This window comes from Phasianus colchicus, chromosome 1, assembly GCF_987193195.1.
Source record: "Phasianus colchicus chromosome 1, bPhaCol1.hap1.1, whole genome shotgun sequence".
In the NCBI taxonomy this organism is placed as follows: Eukaryota; Metazoa; Chordata; class Aves; order Galliformes; family Phasianidae; genus Phasianus; species Phasianus colchicus.
In genome coordinates this window covers 197,392,254-197,413,685 of record NC_143436.1, presented here as the reverse complement: position 1 = coordinate 197,413,685, position 21,432 = coordinate 197,392,254, and the positions used below count along the sequence as shown (strand labels likewise).

At 60.3% G+C, this 21,432-nt stretch overlaps 2 protein-coding genes across 10 annotated transcripts; one reads left to right on the top strand and one right to left on the bottom strand.

Annotated features, from left to right (window-relative positions):
* The first annotated feature begins 797 nt into the window (after positions 1-797).
* Positions 798-5,803, top strand: RHOG (ras homolog family member G). Its single transcript, XM_031599240.2, has 2 exons — positions 798-925; positions 4,417-5,803. The coding sequence occupies exon 2, from the start codon at positions 4,441-4,443 to the stop codon at positions 5,014-5,016; it is 576 nt and encodes a 191-aa protein (XP_031455100.1). The 5' UTR covers positions 798-925; positions 4,417-4,440; the 3' UTR covers positions 5,017-5,803.
* Positions 5,804-7,785: 1,982 nt separating this feature from the next.
* Positions 7,786-21,204, bottom strand: PGAP2 (post-GPI attachment to proteins 2). Of its 9 annotated transcripts, none has more exons than XM_090134320.1 (7): positions 20,157-20,901; positions 19,438-19,506; positions 18,702-18,876; positions 15,721-15,973; positions 13,271-13,365; positions 8,129-8,237; positions 7,786-8,051 (listed from the first exon to the last, which is right to left on the bottom strand). In XM_090134320.1, exons 1-7 carry the CDS (start codon positions 20,216-20,218, stop codon positions 7,921-7,923), a joined length of 894 nt encoding a protein of 297 aa, XP_089990446.1. In that variant the 5' UTR covers positions 20,219-20,901; the 3' UTR covers positions 7,786-7,920. The 9 variants fall into 9 exon arrangements, with proteins under 9 accessions (XP_089990446.1, XP_031455109.2, XP_089990451.1 ...); XM_031599249.2 differs by having other exon boundaries at positions 13,259-13,365; positions 20,440-20,899; XM_090134325.1 differs by lacking the exons at positions 19,438-19,506; positions 20,157-20,901 and adding an exon at positions 21,111-21,204 and having other exon boundaries at positions 13,259-13,365.
* Between the last annotated feature and the right edge of the window lie 228 nt (positions 21,205-21,432).

The window sequence follows — 21,432 nt, the reverse complement described above, 5'->3', positions numbered from 1 at the left end:
TTGGGGTTGGAAGGGACCTCATAGATCATCAAACTCCAACCCCCCACCAATGCAGGGCCACCAACCTCCACATTTCACAGCAGCCCAGGCTGCCCAGGGCCCCATCCAACCTGGCCTTGAACACCTCCAGGGATGGACGGGGCATCCACAGCCTCTCTGGGCAGCTGTTCCAGCACCTCACCACTCTCTGAGTAAAGAAATGGTAATGGAGAATGGTAATGGAGATAGGATGGGGAAGGGGATGGGATGGGATGGGATGGGATGGGATGGGATGGGATGGGATGGGATGGGATGGGATGGGATGGGATGGGATGGGATGGGATGGGATGAGGATGGAGAAAGGACTGGGATGAAATAAGATGAGGATTGAGATGGGATGGGGATGGGAATGGGGACGAGAGTTTGGGTTTGAGTATGGGGGTGAGATGGTCCTGGAAATGGAGATGGGAACAGAGATGAAGATAGGATGGGAGAGGAACTGGGATGGTGATTGGGAAGGGGAAAAGGACGGGAATTGGGGTGGGGATGAGGGGGGGACAGAGACCGGAATGGGCACAGGAACGGGGAGCAGCCCCCATAGGGCAGCACTGTGGGGCAGGAGGACGCCCATCCCTCCTATGGGTGTCTGAGTGGGGGCTCAGTGGGGTTTGGGGGGCGACGCCTCGAGGGGACGATTGTAGCCCCAACAGAGGAAATTCCCCCCCGCGTTCCCACGCTCCCCCTCCCCTCCCCAAACCCTCCACTTCCCCACGCCCCCCCCCCGCCCTATGACACCCCCCCACTCCGGGCCGAGGCAGGAAGGAAGCGGCGGGGGCGGGCCGGGCTCGGCGGGAGGAACGGTCGGGGTCGGGAGGGACCGAACGGCTCGGAGCGGCGCGGAGCGGAGCGGAGGACCCCCCCACTGTGCACCCCACCATGGGCCGGGGTGAGCGCGGGGGGCGCGGGGTGGGCTGTGAGGGCGGGGTCTGATGGGGGGAGCGGGCAGCAGAGCCAGGAGAAGGGCGTCCATCTGTCCCACGGCAGAAGCCATCCGCGGTGCTCCCCGTGTGGCGCCGGGATGTTGGGGAACGGGGGGTCCGCACTCAGTTGTACCCATAGCTCAGATTGGGGGAGTTGAGGCTGAGGGCGTTGCTGCTGTCCTGGAGCCCCATCTTGCTCTGCTGGAGGTCTTCCATCCTCGTCCTCTCACATAGGGAGGGTTGGTGCACTATGTGGGCTATGTGAGGTCCTACTGCCTGCTGGAAGACCCCCGTGTGTCCTGAAGGGCTGCCTCCATCTCCACCCCCATCCGTCCACCTCCATCATTCCTCATCATCCCATCCCCATCTCCACACTCATCCCCATTTCCACCATCTCTACCTCCATCATCTCCACTCCCATCCCCATCTCCATACCTCTATCTCCACCTCCATCTCCACCATCCCCATCTCATCCCATTCCCATCCCATCCCGACCCCATACCTCCATCCCCATCTCCACACTTCCACCACCACCTCCTCCTCCCCTGCCTCCACCTGGACCTCCATCCCCATTCCCAGACCCCGTTGCCTCCATCCCCATCTCCATCCCTGTGATCTGAGAGGGGCAGATCACGGCCCACCACTGTTCCCTACCCTGCATCTCCAAAGTGCCCCCGGTGCATGGTTGGGGCTGAGTGTGCCAATGTGGGGTTGAGCGTGCCAATGGGGCTGAGTGTGCCAATGTGGGGCTGAGTGTGCCAGTGGGGTTGTTAGTGCAAATGCCCCGGAGCTGCCGAGGTGATGCACGGGGTCCGGTCGGACCCGCAGCCCCACGTCAGGAAAACCCAAATCGCCCGGCTCAGCGCGGCCGGTGGGTGCGCAGCGAGGTGTTCCCCCGGCCCGGGGACGGCGGGGACGGAGCCCCGCCCGGTGCGCACCGCCTACGGGACCCCCGCAGCGCGTCTCATCGGTGCCACCCGAGGTCGTGCGTTGGGTCCCCGCGTCCGGTTTGGTGTCCCCAGCTCTGAGCTGGAAGGGACCGCAGGAAAAGTGGGGCAGCGGCGGCAGCTGCGTGGCGCGCAGGGCGCGGTGCGGGGCGCACAGGGTTGGATGCGCTCGGTGGGGTGCGCGGTGCCGCAGTAACGCTCGCCGTGCCGATGCCAGCAGAGCAGCCCGCGGCCCCACGGAAAGCCCCAGGTTGGGGGGGGGGATGCCCCGGGTGAGCGGCCGGGGGAGGTTTTGCTTCCCCTTTCTTCTGCTCGGCCCCACAGCTGCGCCGTCTCCCCCGCCCCGGTGATGCGGTGGGGTATGAATCACCCCGCGCCCCGCGCCCGCACCCACTGCAGCGCGGCGGGACCGCGGCTCTTCCTCTTCCTCTTCCTCCTCCGCTTCCCCTCCTCTTGCGGGGCCGGGGAGGGGCGGTCCCGTGGGGCTGAGGCCGGGCTGCGGGGCAGAGCTTTGCCTTGGGGTCCCGTACGGAGGTTCTTTCCGAAGCCCCCACCCCATCGCCTCCGCTGAGGACGGCCGGGGCCGGAGAGGGCCGGGGGCCGGGGGGCTATGGGACGGCCGGGGGGGGCGGAGGGGCGCCTCCGTCCCTGCCCTGCTTTACCCCGGGATGCTCCGTGGGGCTCCTCGTGGCCCTGATCCCAGCGGGGGCAGAAGGGGTTAATGAGCGGAGGGGGCTGGGAGGGCAGCGGGGGCGGCCGGAACCCTCCTGGGAGAACAGAGCCGCACTGTGTGCGGATGGGGACGCGGGGACACGGGGATGGGGACGGGAACGAGGACGGAGATGGGACACAGACAGGACGGGGATGGCGCTGGGTGTGCCAGGCGTGCAGCAGCACGTGGAGCCCATGCGGTGTCCCGGAGCTGTTTGCCCGGGAACCATTGGCAGGGTGGGCACCGATGTGCAGCCCCTCTGATGTGGGATCCCTCGTGGCTCCATCTGTCCCCGCAGTGACACAGCAGTGCCATCACCTTTGTCTGGATTGAGACCCCTTTGGTCAGCCCCTCGTGCTGTGTCTGCAGCCAATGCCACCCATAGTGTCCCTGTACCCCTCCAAGGTGCAGCCATGGGGAGGACAAACCCAACGGGCCCCCATGCTGTGCTCTCTCTGTGCCTGTGCCCACCCCGGGGGTCTCACATGGGGATCCTCCCAGTGGGTGATTCCTCTGTGCCACCTCTCCCTGTGGCAATGATGCGCTCATGGCCACGAGCGTTTCCACTTCACTTCCCCACAGCCCTGACTCAGCCACTGCCTTTCCTGGGATGGGGACGGGGATGGGGATGGCACATTTCCATGACGACCACGAGACACAGCAGGGCTGTGGCAGAGCTCTGTGGTCACCCTGCTGCCCTGAGCTGCCCCTCCACCCCCACACAGTGCTGCTCCCCACCCCACTGCTGCTCTCCAGTCCCATCCCAGCCTCGTGCTCCTCTTCCCATGGCACCCTCAGCCCTACACAGGCTCAGCACCGTGGGGCACGGCGGGTTGGGGCACAGCACCACCCCCATGGGCAGGAAGCCCAGGAAGAGGAAGAGTGACTTCCCCATGTAAGAGGGCCCCATACACTCCAAGGTCCCTCTGGGGACCCCCACCCACCCCACAGCTGCACTATGACTGGCCCACCTGACCCCATCAGCCCCATCAGTCCATCAGCAGAGCGGCACAGAGCAGTGCTATGGCACGGTGCAGCACAGCGTGGGGCACCACAGCTCTGTCCTGTGGCAGCCCCAGTCCCTGTGCATGTGTCACTTATGCTGCATAGGATCATGGAACCATGCAGGCTGGAAAAGCCCTCTGAGATCCAACTCATGGAAAGGGGAGATAACAGCAGGACAAGGGGAAATGGTTGGAAGTTGAAGGAGGGCAGATTGAGGTTGGATGTCAGGGGGAAGTTCTTTACTATGAGAGTGGTGAGGTGCTGGAACAGCTGCCCAGAGAGGCTGTGGATGCCCCGTCCATCCCTGGAGGTGTTCAAGGCCAGGTTGGATGGGGCCCTGGGCAGCCTGGGCTGCTCTGAAATGTGGAGGTTGGTGGCCCTGCCTGCAGCAGGGGGTTGGGGCTTCATGATCCTTCAGGTCCCTTCCAACCCAAGCCATTCTATGATCCCCACCATGACTACCCACATCCCCACAGCTCTGAGTCCGGTGCCCCACCCATGACCTCCAGCACAACTCCAAGCTCCCAGGTTGCCCAAGGAGGCTGTGGATGCCCCATCCCTGCAGGCATCCAAGGCCAGGCTGGATGTGGCTCTGGGCAGCCTGGGCTGCTGGTTGGTGACCTGCACGCAGCAGGGGGTTGGAACTGGGTGAGCATTGTGCTCCTTTGCAACCCAGGCCATGCTCTGGTTCTCTGATTCTACGATCCCACACCACTCCCCACCCGATCACCGGGGGCTGCAGGCGGTGGCACTTTGCCCCCCACGCCCTCCCCTGACCTCATCCCCCCCATAGGCCACTGAAGCTGACAGCGCAGCGATGCAGAGCATCAAATGCGTGGTGGTGGGCGACGGCGCGGTGGGGAAGACGTGCCTGCTCATCTGCTACACCACCAACGCCTTCCCCAAGGAATACATCCCCACCGTCTTCGACAACTACAGTGCTCAGAACACAGTGGACGGGCGGACTATAAACCTCAACCTGTGGGACACGGCCGGGCAGGAGGAATACGACCGCCTGCGGACGCTCTCCTACCCCCAGACCAACGTCTTCATCATCTGCTTCTCCATCGCCAGCCCTCCCTCCTACGAGAACGTCAAGCACAAGTGGTACCCCGAGGTGTGCCACCACTGCCCCAGCGTGCCCGTGTTGCTGGTGGGCACCAAGAAGGACCTGCGCACAAACCCCGACACCATGCGCCGGCTCAAGGAGCAGAACCAGGCGCCCATCAGCACCCAGCAGGGTCTCAGTTTGTGCAGGCAGATCCGTGCTGTCAAATATTTGGAGTGCTCTGCGCTGCAGCAGGAGGGTATTAAGGAGGTGTTCACCGAGGCGGTGCGCGCCGTGCTCAACCCCGCGCCGGCCAAAGCCAAGCGGCCCTGCGTGCTGCTGTAGGGCGGCGTGGGGCTGCCCTGCCCATGGACACCACCAGGTCAATGTGGGGCTGCAGCTGCACCCCGCTGCTCTGCTCTGGGATGAGCCTGCAGGCTGTGCTCAGCCTCACACCGCCCTGCCCAGCCCCACGCACCCCCAGACCCACACACACCTCTGGCTCCGAGCGGCCCCAGCCCCAACACACCTGGTTCTGAGAATCCCCGGCTCTGAGCACCCCCAGCTTTGAGCATCCTCTGCTGAGCACCCCCAGCTCTGAGCATCCCCGTCCAAACATCCCTGGTGCTGAGCACCCCCAGCTCTGAGCATCTCTGGCACTGAGCACCCCAGCTCCAAACATCACCGCGCAGCAGCTCTGAGTATCCCCAATGCTGAGCACCTCTGACTCCGCACATCCCCAGCTCTGAGCACCCCTGGCTCTGTCAATCTCCAGCTCTGAACACACCTGGCTCTGAGCACTGCTGGCACTGAGCATCTCTGGCTTTGAGCCTCCCCAGCTCTGAGCACCCCTGAGCTCTCTGCCTCCCATGGAGTGCAGCATGGCCAAACTCGGCCAGCCCCAAGCTGTGAGCTTCAGTGCTACAGAGCCCAACTGCACTACCTGCCTGCTGGCCTGGGGCCAGCTGGGCTCCCTCCTGTTCCCTTCATCCCCATCCCATCCTATTCCATCCCATTCCATCCCCATCCCTATCCCTATGCCCATACCTATGCCGATCCATATCCCCATCCTCCCCCATCCTCCCCCATTTGTATCCCACCCCCACCCCACCCCACCCCACCCCATCCCATCCTCATCCCATCCCATTCCATCCCCACCCCCACCCCACCCCACCCCACCCCACCCCACCCCACCCCATCCCATCCCATCCCATCCTCATCCCATCCCATCCCCATCCCATTCCATCCCCACCCCCATCCTTGGCTGTCAGTGTTCACTTTTTGGGTGACACCTCTCCAGCTCTGGCACAGAGCAACACTTCCTGAGACAAGGCTGCCCCATGGGGCCAAACCCCCCCAGCTCCTGCCTGAGCTCCCCCAGACCCTTGGGGACCCACCACCACCCCACCCTCCGCTGTCACCCTTCGAAGTGCTGCAGAGTGGTTTGTCCCATAGGACCCCCGTGGCACCAGGCTCCCCCCTCCCAGCTCCCCCTGAGCTGCTTTCAATAAAGAACCCCCCCCCCGGCCCTGTGCCTCCTGTGCTCTGCTGTCTGCCCCCATCCCCAGAGCTGCTGCTGGGACACGAGTGCCATCTCTGTGCCCTGGGGTTCCTGGGATGGGGGGCTGGGAACCCACCTGGCACTGCACCCCTAGTGACGCTGGAGCAGCAACAACTGCTCTGTGGGGACGGGGGGAGAGGAGGGGGAGTGGGGGGCACTGCAGGGATGGGGCAGTGGAGGAGATGAGCACAGGGATATGGCAGAGCATGGGGATAATGGAGGGACACCGTGGGGATGGGGACACTGCAGAGATGACTGCTGGGGTCTGCAGGAGGAGGGTCTCCTCCCCGCAATTCCCTTTCACCACAGCTCGTGCTCTGCCCCTCCTGGCCGCCCCATGGATGCCCCCATTGCAGCCCCATCACAGCCCCAGGACGTGGGGGTACGGGGGATCCGGGCGCTGCAGCCCCCCACGGGTCGGGGTCAGCCGTGCACAGGAGCCCCTTGTGCGGCCCCACAGCCGGACGCAGCCCCACACAAACGGCTTTTGTTCCCCGCAGCCGTCCGCGGGGGGGGCCCAGGGGGTGCTGTGGGCGGTGGTGCCACGAGGCAGCGCTGCCCCGTCCCCATCCCGTCCCCATCCCGTGGCCGTGCCAAGGGCGCACGGCCGTGACGCAGCGCTCCGGCACCCGGCGGGGAAGGGTGGAGGGCGGGGGGAGGGGGGGTTGGACAAGGCGAGGACGGAGCCCTGCCCTGGGATGAGCTCACGGCTTCCTCTTCCCCGCGGTATGAGGTCAGGGGGTGTGGGCAGCACCGGGGGAGCCCTGGTGTCCCATGGCCACCCCAACGGCATCTGCAGCTGCGTTGGCTCCCGGGGGCCCCGTGGGGAGCGCAGCCATCAGCTCCCATCCACCCCAAAGCCCGGATCCACCTCCTGCACCCAGTCCTGACCCCACACTGCCTCGGGGTCCTGCAGGGAATGGGTTCTGTCCATCCATGGTCACCGTGTGCCCCCACTCACCCCGCTGCCCTGTTTCAGCTATCCAGCACTGCACCCCAAATGGTGGGGGCACCAACAGCTCCGGGTGCTGCAGCTCAGGGGGAGCAGAAATCCCACACTGGGGGGGGAGAAGAAGGGCAGCGAAGGGCACAGAGACTGCAGAGAGCTCCCAAAAATCCTCAGTGCTTTATTTCATCCTCCAAAGCCAGGAGAAGGCGCTGCAGGGAGGGGCTCTGTACCCCACGAGGGTGGGAGATGGGGGTACACACGGATGGGGACATGGGACCCCCAGCCCAGCACTGCACCCGGCCCTGCAGCAAAGTGCCCACAGTCCCAGAGCTGTGGGGCAGAGAAACTCAGGCTGGCCACCTTTGGGCCACAAATTCTTTTTGGGGATTTGGATGAAGGGTCCCCAATAAATCCCATCATCCTGGGGGTGAAAGCAGCACACAGGGAACGGGCCCAACACCGCAAGCAGCAACTGCTCTGCCCAACTCACTGCAAAGAGGCAGTGACTGTCAGCCCTCGTGTCCCACACTGGGACGGTGCCACGGCTGTGAGGTCCCACCTGCAGAGCTCAGCCCAGGGCATGGGGGCACAGAGCAGCACAGAGAGCTCTGATGAGTGCTGGAGTGCAGCCAGGAGAAGGAGCGGACCCCATTCCTGTTCCCAGCATGGGGACAACTGCAGCCCCCAGCCCACGCCATGGGGCAGCACCCATGGGAGCACTCAGCCCTGTGGCAACCAGTTAGAAGTGCTTGTCCTCCAGCATTGAGCTCACCACCAGCTCCTTGTTGCTGAAGTCCCAGAAGGCTGTCATGTGGAAGGCCATGTTGGAGAAGACCACCACGTACTCCAGGAAAGCAAAGATGGTGTACACTGTTGGGAGGAAGCACAGTGGGTCAGAAGGCAGTGCTGGGGTCCCATTGCTGCCCCACACCCAGCTGTGCCCGTACCTCCAGGTCTGCAGTACCAGTTGTGGTGGAAAAAGACACAGACGGCAATGGAGAAGGTGATGAAGGTGATGAAGAAGAGCAGCTGTTTCCACTTGTAGGATTTGCGCTCCTGGGAGAGAATAATGAGGGCACGGCTCAGCACTCAGCCCATCCCAATGTGAGCTGTGCCCTCCAACCCCAACCCCACAGGGATGGGGCCCAGAGCCCCCAACCAGGGTGGGTGTAGGGAACCCACAGCACAGGAGCACAGCAGGGATGGGGGGATGGCACCCACAAACCCAACCCGGCTGTGATTCCTGGGTCTGAGTGGGAGGGGAATTTCCCCCTCTGTCTGTCGGTTCACGTGAGGCAAACCTCTCCATTTTCAGGGACTGCTGAGAATTAGGAAAATGTAAATGGCCCCATCACACTTTCCATGACCCCACAGGCACACTCACACACAGGCTGTGGTGCAGAGGAAAACCCAGAGAGGAAGGGCGGCCCCACGGTTTCATGGGGCACCTGGGGCTGGGGGAACTCAGCCCCACACACCTACACCCCATGGGCTGCCAGCACTGCTCCTGCCTCACTGCTCCCCTGCAGCACCACAGCCCCACTCTGCTGCCACAATGCAATGCATCACATCATGCAGCACAGTGCTGCACTGCACCACGTGGCACCATACAGCACTGTGCTGCACTGCAGTGCACCACAACCCATGGCACTGTGCTGCACTGCATCATTCTGCATGGCACCATGTGGCCCTATGCTGCACCACGCAGTTCATCACCACTGCACTGCATGGCAGCACACAGCACTGCACCGTGCAGCACCACACCACTTTGCTGCACTGCACAGCTCCCAGCTGCACTGCATCATAGCACTGCACGGCGTTGGCTCACCCCTTCCAACTGTGTAGCCTTGCAGGAGGCTGCTGCTTGCAGTGCTCAAGGCACAGCCCGATGGGGTTGCAGTGCATGGGGCTGCAGCACCTTGTGAGTCATTTGCATTTACCACCCATCCTCAGGGTGGGCTCAGCCCAAAGGTTCACCCAGGTTTTGCTGCAGGGAACGCAGCCCCGGGGCTGCAGTGGGGCTCCAGGCCCCGTCCCTCCGCTCTCACACCACCCCACAGTGCTGTGTTTGAATGTGGGTCCGACCCAGCCGACCGCAGCACGTTATATTTGGCCATGCAGCGTGTTGGCTTTGTGCTGCAGCACGTTTCCCTGTGCACATGGAGCTGAGTCAGTAGCAGAAGCTTTGGGGTGGGGGGGAGGGAAGCGGAGCTGCAGCTGCACGGCGCCGTGTGGGGCTGTGCCAAACCCCAACCCTCCCCCGCGGTGCTGCGGGACCCCCATGTGGGCTCCAAGTCCCCACAGGGCTGCAGTGGGGCCACACCACAGCTCAGCCAAGTGGCGTTAGCACGGCAGCCCCGCCGCTCTGCCTTGGGCTTTTTGGAGCTACGTGTTGCTCACCTCGCTCTGCTGCGGTGAATGCTGCAGTATCTGCAGAGCAATGGGGGCGGGGGACCCCCAGCACACACTGCTGGTGCACCCACCCCAGAGCCAGGCTCGGTGCTCGTGTGCTTGCACTGCTGGTACCTGTGCAAATTGAGCTGAGCTCAGCTACACCACCCTGACAGCGAAGGGCTCGAGCCTTCAGGAAGGAGCAGGAGCAGCAGCCCCACAGCTATGGGGTGAGCAGTGCAGCCCGGCCGTGCCCCAGCCTGCAGTGACAGCAGCTGCACAGAGATGTTTCCAAATGAGAAGTGAAACCACCAGCCCTGCTGTGCCCGTGCTGCTGCCGGCCCTGCAGTGGGCTGGGAGGGCTGTGCAGGGCTGTGCCCCCATGCCATGCCCCACACACAGTGCTCAGCACACAGCCGCGGCTCTCCAACTCCATTCCCTCTGCCCTCTCACCAGTTTTCCCCTCCCCTCCTGCCCCAAACCCGCTTTCCCTTCCCCCTACATCCACAGGGCTTTGTTTTCCTTTCTCTCCCCATTTGCCACCTTGCAAGTGGAAATCATCTGCACTTCCCCATTGCAAGTTCCCCAGCACCTTCCTGCCCTCGCAGCAGGGCTGTTGCAACACCGGCCCCGGTGAATGTCAGGCTTTTGCAAGAGCAATTCCTGTCACACATGTGCTCTGCTGAAAGCACAGCCTGGGAGTGGATGTTCTCCCACAGCAGTGCCTTCCTGCAGGACCGCAGCTCGGCCACGCAGCAGCAAAGAGGCAGCCCAGAGGCAGACAGCACAGGTGATCAGATTGCCATCATTGTCACAGGACTGTGGGATGCCCCGAGCTGGCACAGACCCGTGGGGGGTCACTGAGCCCAACCCCGGCCCCACACAGCACCCCCAGAGCCTGGCCCTATGGCAGAGTGCTGTCCTGCACCCCCTGAGCTCAGGGCTGTGCGCACTGCCCCAACCCCAGCTGACCCTCCTGGTCCCACGCTGCTCCCTCGGGTCCAACCCATGGCACGACGGCTGTGCTGTGCCTTTTGTCCTGAAGTATGCTGTGAGAAATAGCACTGAAAGCTCTGCTGAAACCCAAAAAGACAGCATCAGCTGGTTTCCCTGCCGACCAGCTGCGTGACCTCGTTGTAAGGTCCCAAAACGGGACCCTCCCCTCATAGGCTCACACCCATGAGGGCTGGAAAAGCCCTCCAAGATCCCTGAGCCCACCCCGCTGCCCACAGCCCTCGGTGCCACGGCTCTGAGCACCCCCAGGGATGGTGACCCCCAGCAACCCGTGCTGGTGCTGCTGAAAGGACTGACACCACAACCCCGTGCTGCCAGTGACCACCTCATCCTTCAGGTGCTTCCCAAGAACTCCCAGCCCATGTGGAGAACTGGAAGGAGTGAAGTTTCCCACCCATCGCAGGAGCTCTCGTGATGATGCACAACGGCCACGCAGCACAATGGCTGTTCTCAGCCTCAGCTTCCCACACCGGAGACCTTCCCCGAAAATAACCCCGCGAGATGCTCAGCAGCTCTGTGCAACTTCCCCTGCTCAGCAGTGGGTTGGGGAGGACGCAGCACGCAGCACACAGCAGCAGTGGGAAATCCCCCTGCAGTGCTGCCTGGTGCGGAGCTGAGCGCTGCGTGGGAGCGTATGTGGGGCAATCACAGCACACCCATCCAATCTCTGCCGCAGGGACCCGCTGGGTGCTCTGCCATGGCTCCATCTGCTGCCACTGCACGGGGACACCCAGCTCTGGGGTGGAAGATATGCCTTGTTATCAGCTCCAGGGCTGCACCAGGTCTGATATCAGGGGAAAATTCTTCTCCAAAGAGTGTTAATGCACAGGCACAGGCTGCCCAAGGAATGGGGGGAGCCACTGTCCCTGGAGGTGTTGAGGAACCATGGGGATGTGGCACTGAGGGATGTGGCACTGAGGGATGCAGTGGCATGGGACTGGGGGTCTCAGAGGGCTCCTCCAGCCTTCGTGCTTCCAGTCCTGTTGGATCCAGGCAAAAACACGGGGCCAGCAGGACCAGCACAGAGCAGATGAGCTCCTTCCCACTGCGGGGTTCCTCTGTACCTTTATCCACACTTGGATACATCTGGGTCCACTCCCCCAGGGCCACCAGCATGGCAGCACGCCCAGACAGCATCCCCGCATTTCCAGAGCCATCCCACCCAGTTTAATCCCAAGGATGATGGATGGGATGACGGAAGGAGCCCCAGTTGGTGCTGGGCACTGCAAGGATGGGTGGCAAAACCACAAAGAGCCTGAAGAGCTTCAACAAAGGAAGCCCTGGGCTGATTCTGCACATCCACAGTGCCTCCACTGCCCAACTGTGGCCTAAGTGAGTGTGGGGCAGCCACCTGCTCAGCAAGCTGCACATCCCTGCCCACAGGGTATAGCTTTCTGTGAGCCAGGGCAGCATCAGCACGGCCCAAAGCCCCACACAACCTGCTGACACTCAGCAGGTCCCAGCGACCCAGCACCAGCCATCCTGCTGGGGGGGGAGCAGAGCTGAGCCCCTGTCCCAGGATGGGACATCCAAAGGGCTCTCCTGCAGTGCAGCTGCAGCCACAGCAGCTGGAGCTGCTCCTCCAGGTGACCCAGCAGGGCCAGCAGCTGGAGAATTGCTGGACTGGGAAGATAAACAGAGGCCATGAGGCAGGAGCTGCAGTGAAACACTGTGACTGTCTGCTCCCATCCTGCCTCACATGGCCCCATGCACAGCTCCCATCCTGCTCCATACGGACCCGTGCACAGCAGTCATCCTGTACCACATGGATGCAGCCCCATGCACAGCTCCCATCCTGCTCTGTACAAATCCAGCCCCAGGCTCAGCACCCATCCTGCTCCGTACAGCCCACACAGCCCCATGTACAGCACCCATGCTGCTCCACATGGACCCAGTCCCACGCACAACACCTGTCCTGCTCTGCACAGACCCAGCCCCAGGCTCAGCACCCATCCTGCTCCGTATGACCCCAGCTCCCCTATGCAAGCCCCAGGCAAACCCACATGTGCAAAAGGCACCACAGATGTTCAGAGCTCCTGCATACACAGTTTCAAAGCTGTCTTTGAACACACTGCCCTGTGCTGTTGCTTGTGGCTTATCCCATCCCAAACCCAACACGGCACCAATCATAGCTGGGTGCAGGTGATATAGCCCAGACCCTGTAGAACCTCATCAGGTTCACTTGGGTCTACCTTTCCAACCTGTCGAGGTCCCTCTGAATGGCATCCCTTACTGCCTGATGTGCAGTGTGACCAGCAGCTCCCCAAGACTTCAGCCTGTTGCAGAGAAGCCCCAGAGCCTGCATGTGAGACCCACAGCCGCCTGCAGCTGCTCCCTGCTTGCAGTACTGATCCCCAGCACAGAGCCCAGCTCAGCTCCCAGAGGGTTCCCCCAAGCAAGGGGAAAATGGCAGCAATGCAGACCCCAGGAGATGGCATTTTGAGGATCAGCTCCATGTGAAAACTACAGAACAGGAAATCAAAACATTTCTCCACGGTTTGTTTTGTTAAATTGGACTGAAGGTGAATTTTGGTGACCATAAGCCAGATTCACCCGTACCTTTAATACCTTCACCACCCAGATCTGGTCATTTTAGAAGCAAGCAACAGACGAAGCCCTTCCACCACCAGCCCCAACCACAGCACCAAGAGAAGAAAGGAAAGTGTCTGTACCTCGGGACTTACTGTGTGTTTCTTAGTCATCCTCCAGAGGATGCACGTCAGGAGCATGTGGCCCAGAGCTGATGTGATAAAGACGATGAAGGCATTTTCATGGATTGCTGAATCAACAAGACAAGAAGCTTCCTGTTAAATCTAGGCACGGAAATGAGACAGAAGTACCAGAGGAGGCTCTGGGGGCAAAGGACGGTGGGCACAGCCCTGCTGGCAGCCTCAGCAGCATGGCAGCCATGCAGAGCTAATGACAGCTGTCTGCCCATGCCTTGTGTCTTCCCCTAAGGCTGGGGCTGCAGATTTCTGAGTCTGCATATTGTGTTTGGAAGCACAGCACAGAGGGCTTGCAGTTGCTCTCTGGCACCTGGTCTGGGAGCTCCAGTGGCTGCAAACCACAGTGAGATTTGGGAGCAGTTCCTGGGATGGATGAGGAAACTAAGGCTGCACAGTGAGCCTGCCCAGCACGTCCTGCTGGTCTCCTGCATTTCAGCTGCCAGCAGCCTTCTCACCAGCACCAAGGCTGTCCTGCACACTGCTGAACCCACACTGACTGCAGGGTAGGCTGGAACCATCACTGGTTGAGTGGTGTGGAACTGAGGCAGCTCACAATACCCAGAGCCACATGCAAAGCCCGCGAAATTTCAGGCCAAATGTTTTTCTTTTGAATAGAAGCACTTATTCACAAAGCATTCCCCAAACTTTTCTCCAGGAACGGAACCCACAGGCTGAATTTGCAACCACGACACCTGACCGTAAGAACCACACTTCCCTCCTCTTCTTTCTCTTCCCTGTTTCAGGGGAAGGAGAACAATGTTCCCCAGCTCAGAGCAGAGCTGAAGGCAGCAGCTGGAGGTAAAAACGTGGCAGTGCCCTGCAGAGGTGATGAGCCTGAGCCCAGCTGCAGCTGCATGGGGTGTGGGTGGCTGAGGGCACCCATGGACATCCTGGATGCAGCCCACCCCACAGCCTCATTATGGCATCACTGCAGGGCCCAGGGAGCACAGCCCCACTCCCAAAGGCAGCCAGCAAGCTTGCAATCCATGCTGCTGCAGCCTTCAGTACAGGACCAGCTCCAGCCCCTCCTCATCCTTCCTGCAAGGACACAAACCAGCTTCTTCTTGTCAGCCCTGCTCCAAACCTGCTCTCCATGCAGCCCTGGTCTCTCTCTTTGCAGTACTCTATGACTGTAACCCTGCATCCCATGGCTGCACCCAGCATTCACCACCAAGTCCCAGGCAGCTCCGTGCCCTTTGCAGCAGCACCACCTGGTGACTGCCAGTCCTCTGTGCTGCCACCACCACCGGGTCCCACTGCTGGCAGTTACACTCAGCTCAGATGGGACCCATGGGTGAGAGGCACCTTTGAGCCCATTGCTCCACATGCTTTGATGTAATCTGAAAGATTCTCACTTACTCAATAGTCAATACAGGAAATTAACCCAGAAAATGCTGCTAGGAGGCAGTAAGTTGGAGCCAACTCAGTGCCAAGGCCACGAGGCAGAAGTGGGCGCTGTGCTGACTGCAGCAGCAGTGCTGAGTTTTGCCAAGTGGTGATGAGCAGCATTAAGCACATCCTCAGCACAGAAATGGGAACACAGCACTACAGCTGGATGGCAGGCTGGGCACAGAAATGCAGTCACCAGGAATTCATGTAAAGGCACATGAGGGATGAGGAGGTGATCTGAGAGCCAGCACGGCTTCACCAAGGGCAGGTCGTGCCCAATCCATCTGGTGGTCTTCTGCAATGGAGCGATGGCATTGGTGGGTAAAAGGAAGGGCAAAGGATGCCATCTAGCTGGATTTATGCAAGACCTTTGACGTGGGCCCATACCACATCCTTATCTCTAAATTGGAGAGATATGGGATCAAAGGGTGGGCTATTTGGTGGATAAGGAGTTGGCTGGAAGGTCGGAGCTGGAGGGCTGCGGTCAATGGGAATGGCTTCAAAATCGGAGATCCAGGCAAGATGTGAGGAGGAAATTCTTTACCTAGAGAGCAGTGAGGCTCTGAGTCTGCTGCCCAGAGCTGTGGGTGCCCCAAACCTGGAGATCAGGACTGGATGGGGCCCTAAGCAGCCTGAGCTGGTTCTTGACTTAGTGGCTGTAAATCCTGTCCACAGCTGGGGGTTGAAACTGGATGATCTTTGAGGTCTGTTTCAACCCAAGCCACACTGATTCTATGAGTTTCAGTAAGAGCTAAGCTATAAGCACATTACAGATGTAACTTCCACACATCCCCATCCCTGCAGGCATTCAAGGCCAGGCTGGATGTGGCTCTGGGCAGCCTGGGCTGCTGGTTGGCGACCTGCACACAGCAGGGGGTTGGAACTGGATGAGCATTTTGCTCCTTTGCAACCCAGGCCCTTCTATGAATCTATGATATAAATCCTAGCCTTTATAGAACAGCATCCACAAACAAGGTGGCCATGCAGGGGTCGATGCAGAGCTGGAGGGAGCCACGTACCATAGTTCTCTGAGGAGGACACATAGGTCAGAACGAGGAGGGCAAAGTTCTCGAGCAGGTTGAGCAGCAGGTTGAAGTGGCACAGGCGCAGGTAGCGAGGGTGGGAGCAGTGGCAGCTCTGGTAGTGGTTCCAGTAGGCAACAGCCACCAGGAAACGTGGAGCTGAGTGCAGACCAATGCAGAGCCGCCAGACGTAGCGCTGCGGGGTCTCTCCTCCGATGGCAGCGCTGATGGAAGGCAGGTAGTTTGGGACCTGGAAGAGATGGGAGAGTGGCTTGTTATGGCAAAAGCGCCACGTCGAAAGACAGGAAACGGATGTGGTGGGGCTGATCTGCAGGAAAGGAACTCTGCAGAGAAGGGTCTTGAGCCATGGGTTGAGCCGAGTGCCCTGTGGCCATGAAGGCCGATGGGATCTGGGATACATTGCAGAGAGGGCGGCCAGCAGGGTGAGCGAGGAGATCCTCCCCTCTGCTCTGCCCTGGGGAGGGCACAGCTGCAGCACTGCACCCAGTGCTGGGCTCCCCAGCTCCAGACAGACTGGGAACTGCTGGAAGAGCCCCGTGGAGGATGCAGAGCTGGTGGGGGCCTGGAGAACCTCGTGCTGGCGACAGGCTGAGAGTGCCAGGGCTGTGCACCTGGAGAAGGGAAGGCTGGATCTGAGCAGTGCTTATCAGCGTCTGAAGGGCAGGAGGATGGGGCTGGGCTCTGTTCCGTGGTGCCCAATGCCAGGACAAGGAGCACCTGCATAGACTGCAGCCCAGGAAGTTCCATCTGTGCTGTGAGGGGGGCAGAGCTTCAGCACCACTGCCCTGAGAGGTGGGGATCTTCCTGGAGACGTCCAAACCCATCTGGGTGCTCTCCTGTTCAAAGACTGTACAGAACTGCTTCAGGGGTCGGGCTGGACTGAGGATCTCCAGAGATCCCTTCCAACCCGTGACTCTGTAACACAGCAGCAGTCCTGATGCATCCTGCAGGGCTATCCAGGCCCATCACCTCCACAGCCTATTGAGAAGGCTCAGTGATCCGAGAACCCTGCTCAGGTTTCTCAGCTCGACATCCACAACCCCCTCTCTTTGCCTTCATTCAGCTGTTGTGCCCCATGTCCCTTCTCAAGCATTGGGACAGGCTGCCCAGGGAAGCGGTGAGGTCACCATCCCTGGAGGTGTGCAAAAAATGTGTAAATGTGGCACTTAGGGAAATGGTTTAGTGAGCACAGTGGGGATGGATTGGGGTTGGACACGGTGATCTCAGAGGTCTTTTCCAACCTTAATGATTCCATGATTCCATCCCTGGGTTCAGAGAGAGAAGAGAGCAGGGAAGAAAATCTATGTACCAACAGAAAACTGCCAGGAACTGCAGGCAAAGGTGATGTTCAGAAACACAAAAGCAGGAAAACCTTGGAGCTGACCTCCAAGTATTTGAGCTCAGGGATGTCCCCAGACAGTTGTGATTGCCATGCAAAAGGTAATCCATGCAGGACAACTATGCCATGGAATCACTGAACCATTTGGCTGCAAAAGACCTTCAAGATCACTGGTGTGGTAAATAAGCTGCGCAGGGAGGAAATTAGAAGGATCAAACTCTTGTTTAACTATCTAAAACTCCCAGATCCCCGTTTATTTCCCATACTGCATGAAATCCTTTAGAAACACTTCAGCTGAGACCCTAATGAAACAGTCTTCTTGGATAAAGGGGCTGCAATTCCTACGTGCTGTTCTTCAGGAGCTCTCCCGCCAGTGTCCGATCCCTTTCCTTTCTCCTGGCATCAATTGCTGATGCTGACATTGAATCAATAAGAAAGGCGTGGATGGAGGTTTCCCTTGCCCAGCAACCTCAACTGAAAGCCCTCTTTACTATACTTTACTATATATGATTGATGATGCTCTTCCCCTACTCTGAGGGATGGACTCTCTCAGTCCTCAGCAGACAAGAGTTCAGTGATCTAAAGAGCCAAAAACAGCATCACGATCAAGTGCTGATCCAGTGGATTTGACTGGTTCCTTCAGAGATCCTTCCTTTGATTAAAGCCAAGACCACCTGGTGCCCCAGAGGCTCTTAGAGCTGCTCCAAAGGCTCTGTAGTCCTGGATATAGCTTGGTCTGCTCTTGACAGTGTTGATGGTGCCCATGTGGAGTAACAGCCTGGAGACTGAAGCTCCTCAAACCGACTGCTTTTGCCTGAGGAAACAGCTCCTTTTTACTTGCTTCACACGCACTGCTTCATGATGTCCCCTGCTTCTCACATTGGCACAGGAGGCAGTGGGTCCCTGTCTGCCCTCCCACCCAGCCAGGACCTCAGAGGCCTCCACCTCTCTGCTCTCATCCTGGCATCTGTAGGCTGAAGCTGAGGACTCCTCACTTCACATCTTGAGCTGCAGGACACCTTAGAGCATCCTTGCTGCACTGCCCTACACACCTGTCCTGCGAGGAGAGAACAATGTCCCACAAGGAGGGGACAATGTGCACATGTCATTTCTCTTAATCAATCACCACTGGGATCCCACTGCTCTGTAGCCTGCCCTCAGGATTCCACATCATCCCTCCAGCTCCAGGACCTCGTCACCACCACCCACCTTCATCACCCACTGTGTCTGGGCAGGAGGAGCAGCAAGCTAAGGAACTCGACTTAATGCATTCCAGAAACCCAGCTGGTCCCTTGCAGTCAGAGCTCCCAGGCACGTACCTGCAGCTGCTCCAAAGAACTCCAACAGATGTGAGAGGCAGTGACTCCATTTCTGAGAGTAACTCCTTGTCAAGACAGTATACTTATCTTTAGCCTTATCAGTTTTATTCTTTATTGCAATCAACACCAATCTGCTCAGTGTTACTTTTCAAAAATTGAAAACTCAATTGCTCATTCAGAGGCAACACAAATAAAAACAAATTGTTCAAGGTGACACAGCACCTGTGGTAGGAAACAGAGGATCCCTGCACAGCCAGCACCCAGAGGAGCTCAGCACACTGCAGATGAATGTCACTTACCCCGCAGTGGGTGGCTGTCGTCTCCTTGAAGTGGAAGAGCAGAGACCAAATCACGCAGAAAAGGAAACCAAACAAGGGGCAAAACACAGTCCAAACAGCCAGAGTGGTGAAACGGAGCCGGAACAGGATACCATCACGATCCAGGGGCAATGGTACCTGGAGCATGCTGATGGACCTGAAAGCAAAAAGCACACGTTGGGAGGGATTCTCTGTCCTTCAGTCCCCAATAGTTCTCAGCATGGATGCATCAAGCTGTCAGCTGCAGAGAAACCTGGGCACAGCCGGTGTTTCACAGCAGCCTGAGAGCTGGACGAAGGCATCGGAGGCAGAAAGCAGCATCAGCTGTGTGGGATGTGCTCCTAGCTCTGCACCACGAGGCTGGGAGACATGCGACTGTATTTCTGCTGGGTAGAGCCATCCAGATCCTTCCTCGGCTGAGCTCAGAGCTGCTGTGCTGACACTGCAGCATGCTGCCCCAGACAGGGTGCTGCGAGCACAGCACAACCAACACCACACCTCAAGGAAGCTGCACGACCACAGCCTTCAGCTTGCACGATAAAAACATTGCTCAACAACTCAGACAGGTCAGGTCAGGCCAGTTATCGAGCCTGGCAGCTTGCCCCTGGCTCAATGCCCCAGTATCAGCCAGGTGCACTCCAGCTCACAGGCACTGCTGTTTGTCCTACATGCCTCAGGCTGTGGTGGACAGAGTTGCAGTCCCCAGCTCTGCACTTACTTCAACCCCAAATCATCACTCTGCTGTGCGTGGCCCAAATCTCCCCCATCCACACCAGCTGCCCTCCACCTGGGAACAAGGGACAAAGGGCCATGATGCTGAGTGCTGGCTTCTTCCCTCACCTCAGGCTCTACGACAAATCCTCCGCACAGACAATCCCCGTTGAAGCCAATTATCAGCAGGACCAAGGGCAACACAGGGTCACATCCTGCAGCGTGACCTCAGGCTGCAGCCCAAAGAGCTGCTGCTGAGGGGCATGGGGCAGGATCCTGTTCAGTGCCTGGTGCTGCTGCCATAGAGCAGCAAAGAGTGATGTCAAACCATGTGACCAACTCAGGGCTCACTGCTCTGCCTGGATTCATTTATTGTGGGATGGAAGCTTTAAGGATGTAACTGCAGCCACGGAGGTTAGGACAGAGTGGGGCCCCCTGCCCAGCCATCCCCACCGCTGATGCTCTGAATGAAGGACGGGGTGCCTAAATCACAGAATGGCCTGGGTTGCAAAGGAGCACAATGCTCATCCAGTTCCAACCCCCTGCTGTGTGCAGGTCGCCAACCAGCAGACCAGGCTGACCAGAGCCGATTCCAGCCTGGCCTTGGATGCCTGCAGGGATGGGGCATCCACAGCCTCCTTGGGCAACCTGTTCCAGTGCCTCACCACCCTCTGGCTGAAAAACTTCCTCCTAAAACACACATGCCCAAAGCTCCATGCCCTGCACCTGTTGATCCCATGGAGTGTCCACAGCCCATCCCTCCTGCAGCCTGCCCAGCTGCTGCACATCTCTCTTCACCTCTGGGTGCTCTGTGCTGCTGCTCCAAACCTTTGCTCCTTCCCTGTCCCTGAGCAGGGCTGAACCCAGGGGAGGGAAGATTACAAAATCACAGCATGGTTTGGGTTGGGAGGGACCCCAAGGATCATGAAGCTCCAACCTGCCTGCTACATGTAGGACCACCAACCTCCACATTTCACAGCAGCCCAGGCTGCCCAGGGCCCCATCCAACCTGGCCTTGAACACCTCCAGGGATGGACGGGGCATCCACAGCCTCTCTGGGCAGCTGTTCCAGCACCTCACCACTCTCACAGGAAAGAACTTAAGCTCCCTTCAAGTACTGAAGGCCGCAATGAGGTCTCCCCGCAGCCTTCTGTTCTCCAAGCTGAACGAGCCCAGTTCCTCAACCTTTCCGCACAGGAGAGCTGCTCCAGCCCTCCGAGCACCTTCAGGGCCCCGCTCTGGACGCAGCTGGCCGTGCCAGCACTGAGCTGTGGAGCGGCCAGGTTGGGACCCGGCGGCCGGGCAGCGCAGCGAGCCCGCAGGCACGGCGCAGCGCTGCCCTCAGGGCGGCCGCTCACACCCCGTTCCCTGCCGGCCGGGCTCACAGCAGACCGAGAGCCCGCAGCCCCCACCGCCGCACGGCCCGCCCTCACAGCGCCCGCACGGCCCGGACCCCGAGGGCCGCCCCCCCGCTGCGCTCCCCGCTCTCACCCCGCCGGCCCGCCGTTCCCCCGCCGCTCCTCCCGTTCCCGCCCCGCACACCTCACACCGCTCCCGGCTCCTCCATGCCCGCCCCTTCCTGCTCCGCCAGGCCCGCCGCCCGCACCTGCTCATCCCTCCTTCCCTTCGCCCCACCCCGTTCCCGTTCCCGCCCCCACGTCCTCCCCAGCCCCGCTCTGCCTCGGCCCCGCCGCGGCCCCACTCGGGGGCGCCCTTCACGGCGCGGCCGCACCAGGCCCAGGCCTGAACCCGGCCCTGAGAGGCCCGAAGCCTCCGCCCGGAGCGCCCCCTGTCGGCCCGGCGGACCGCTTGAGCGCGCCCCGCCCTCTGCGCGGCACACGCAGGAGGCCGAGAAGCTCTCTGATTGGGCGGGCCGGGAGAAGCCCCGCCCCCGGCGCGCCCGGATGCTGGGCGGCGAGGCGGGAGGGATGTTCTGGACTCTTCCGCAGCATCAGCCCCGCCTCCTCCCGGGCAAGACCAATCGGTGCTCGGCGCTTATCTC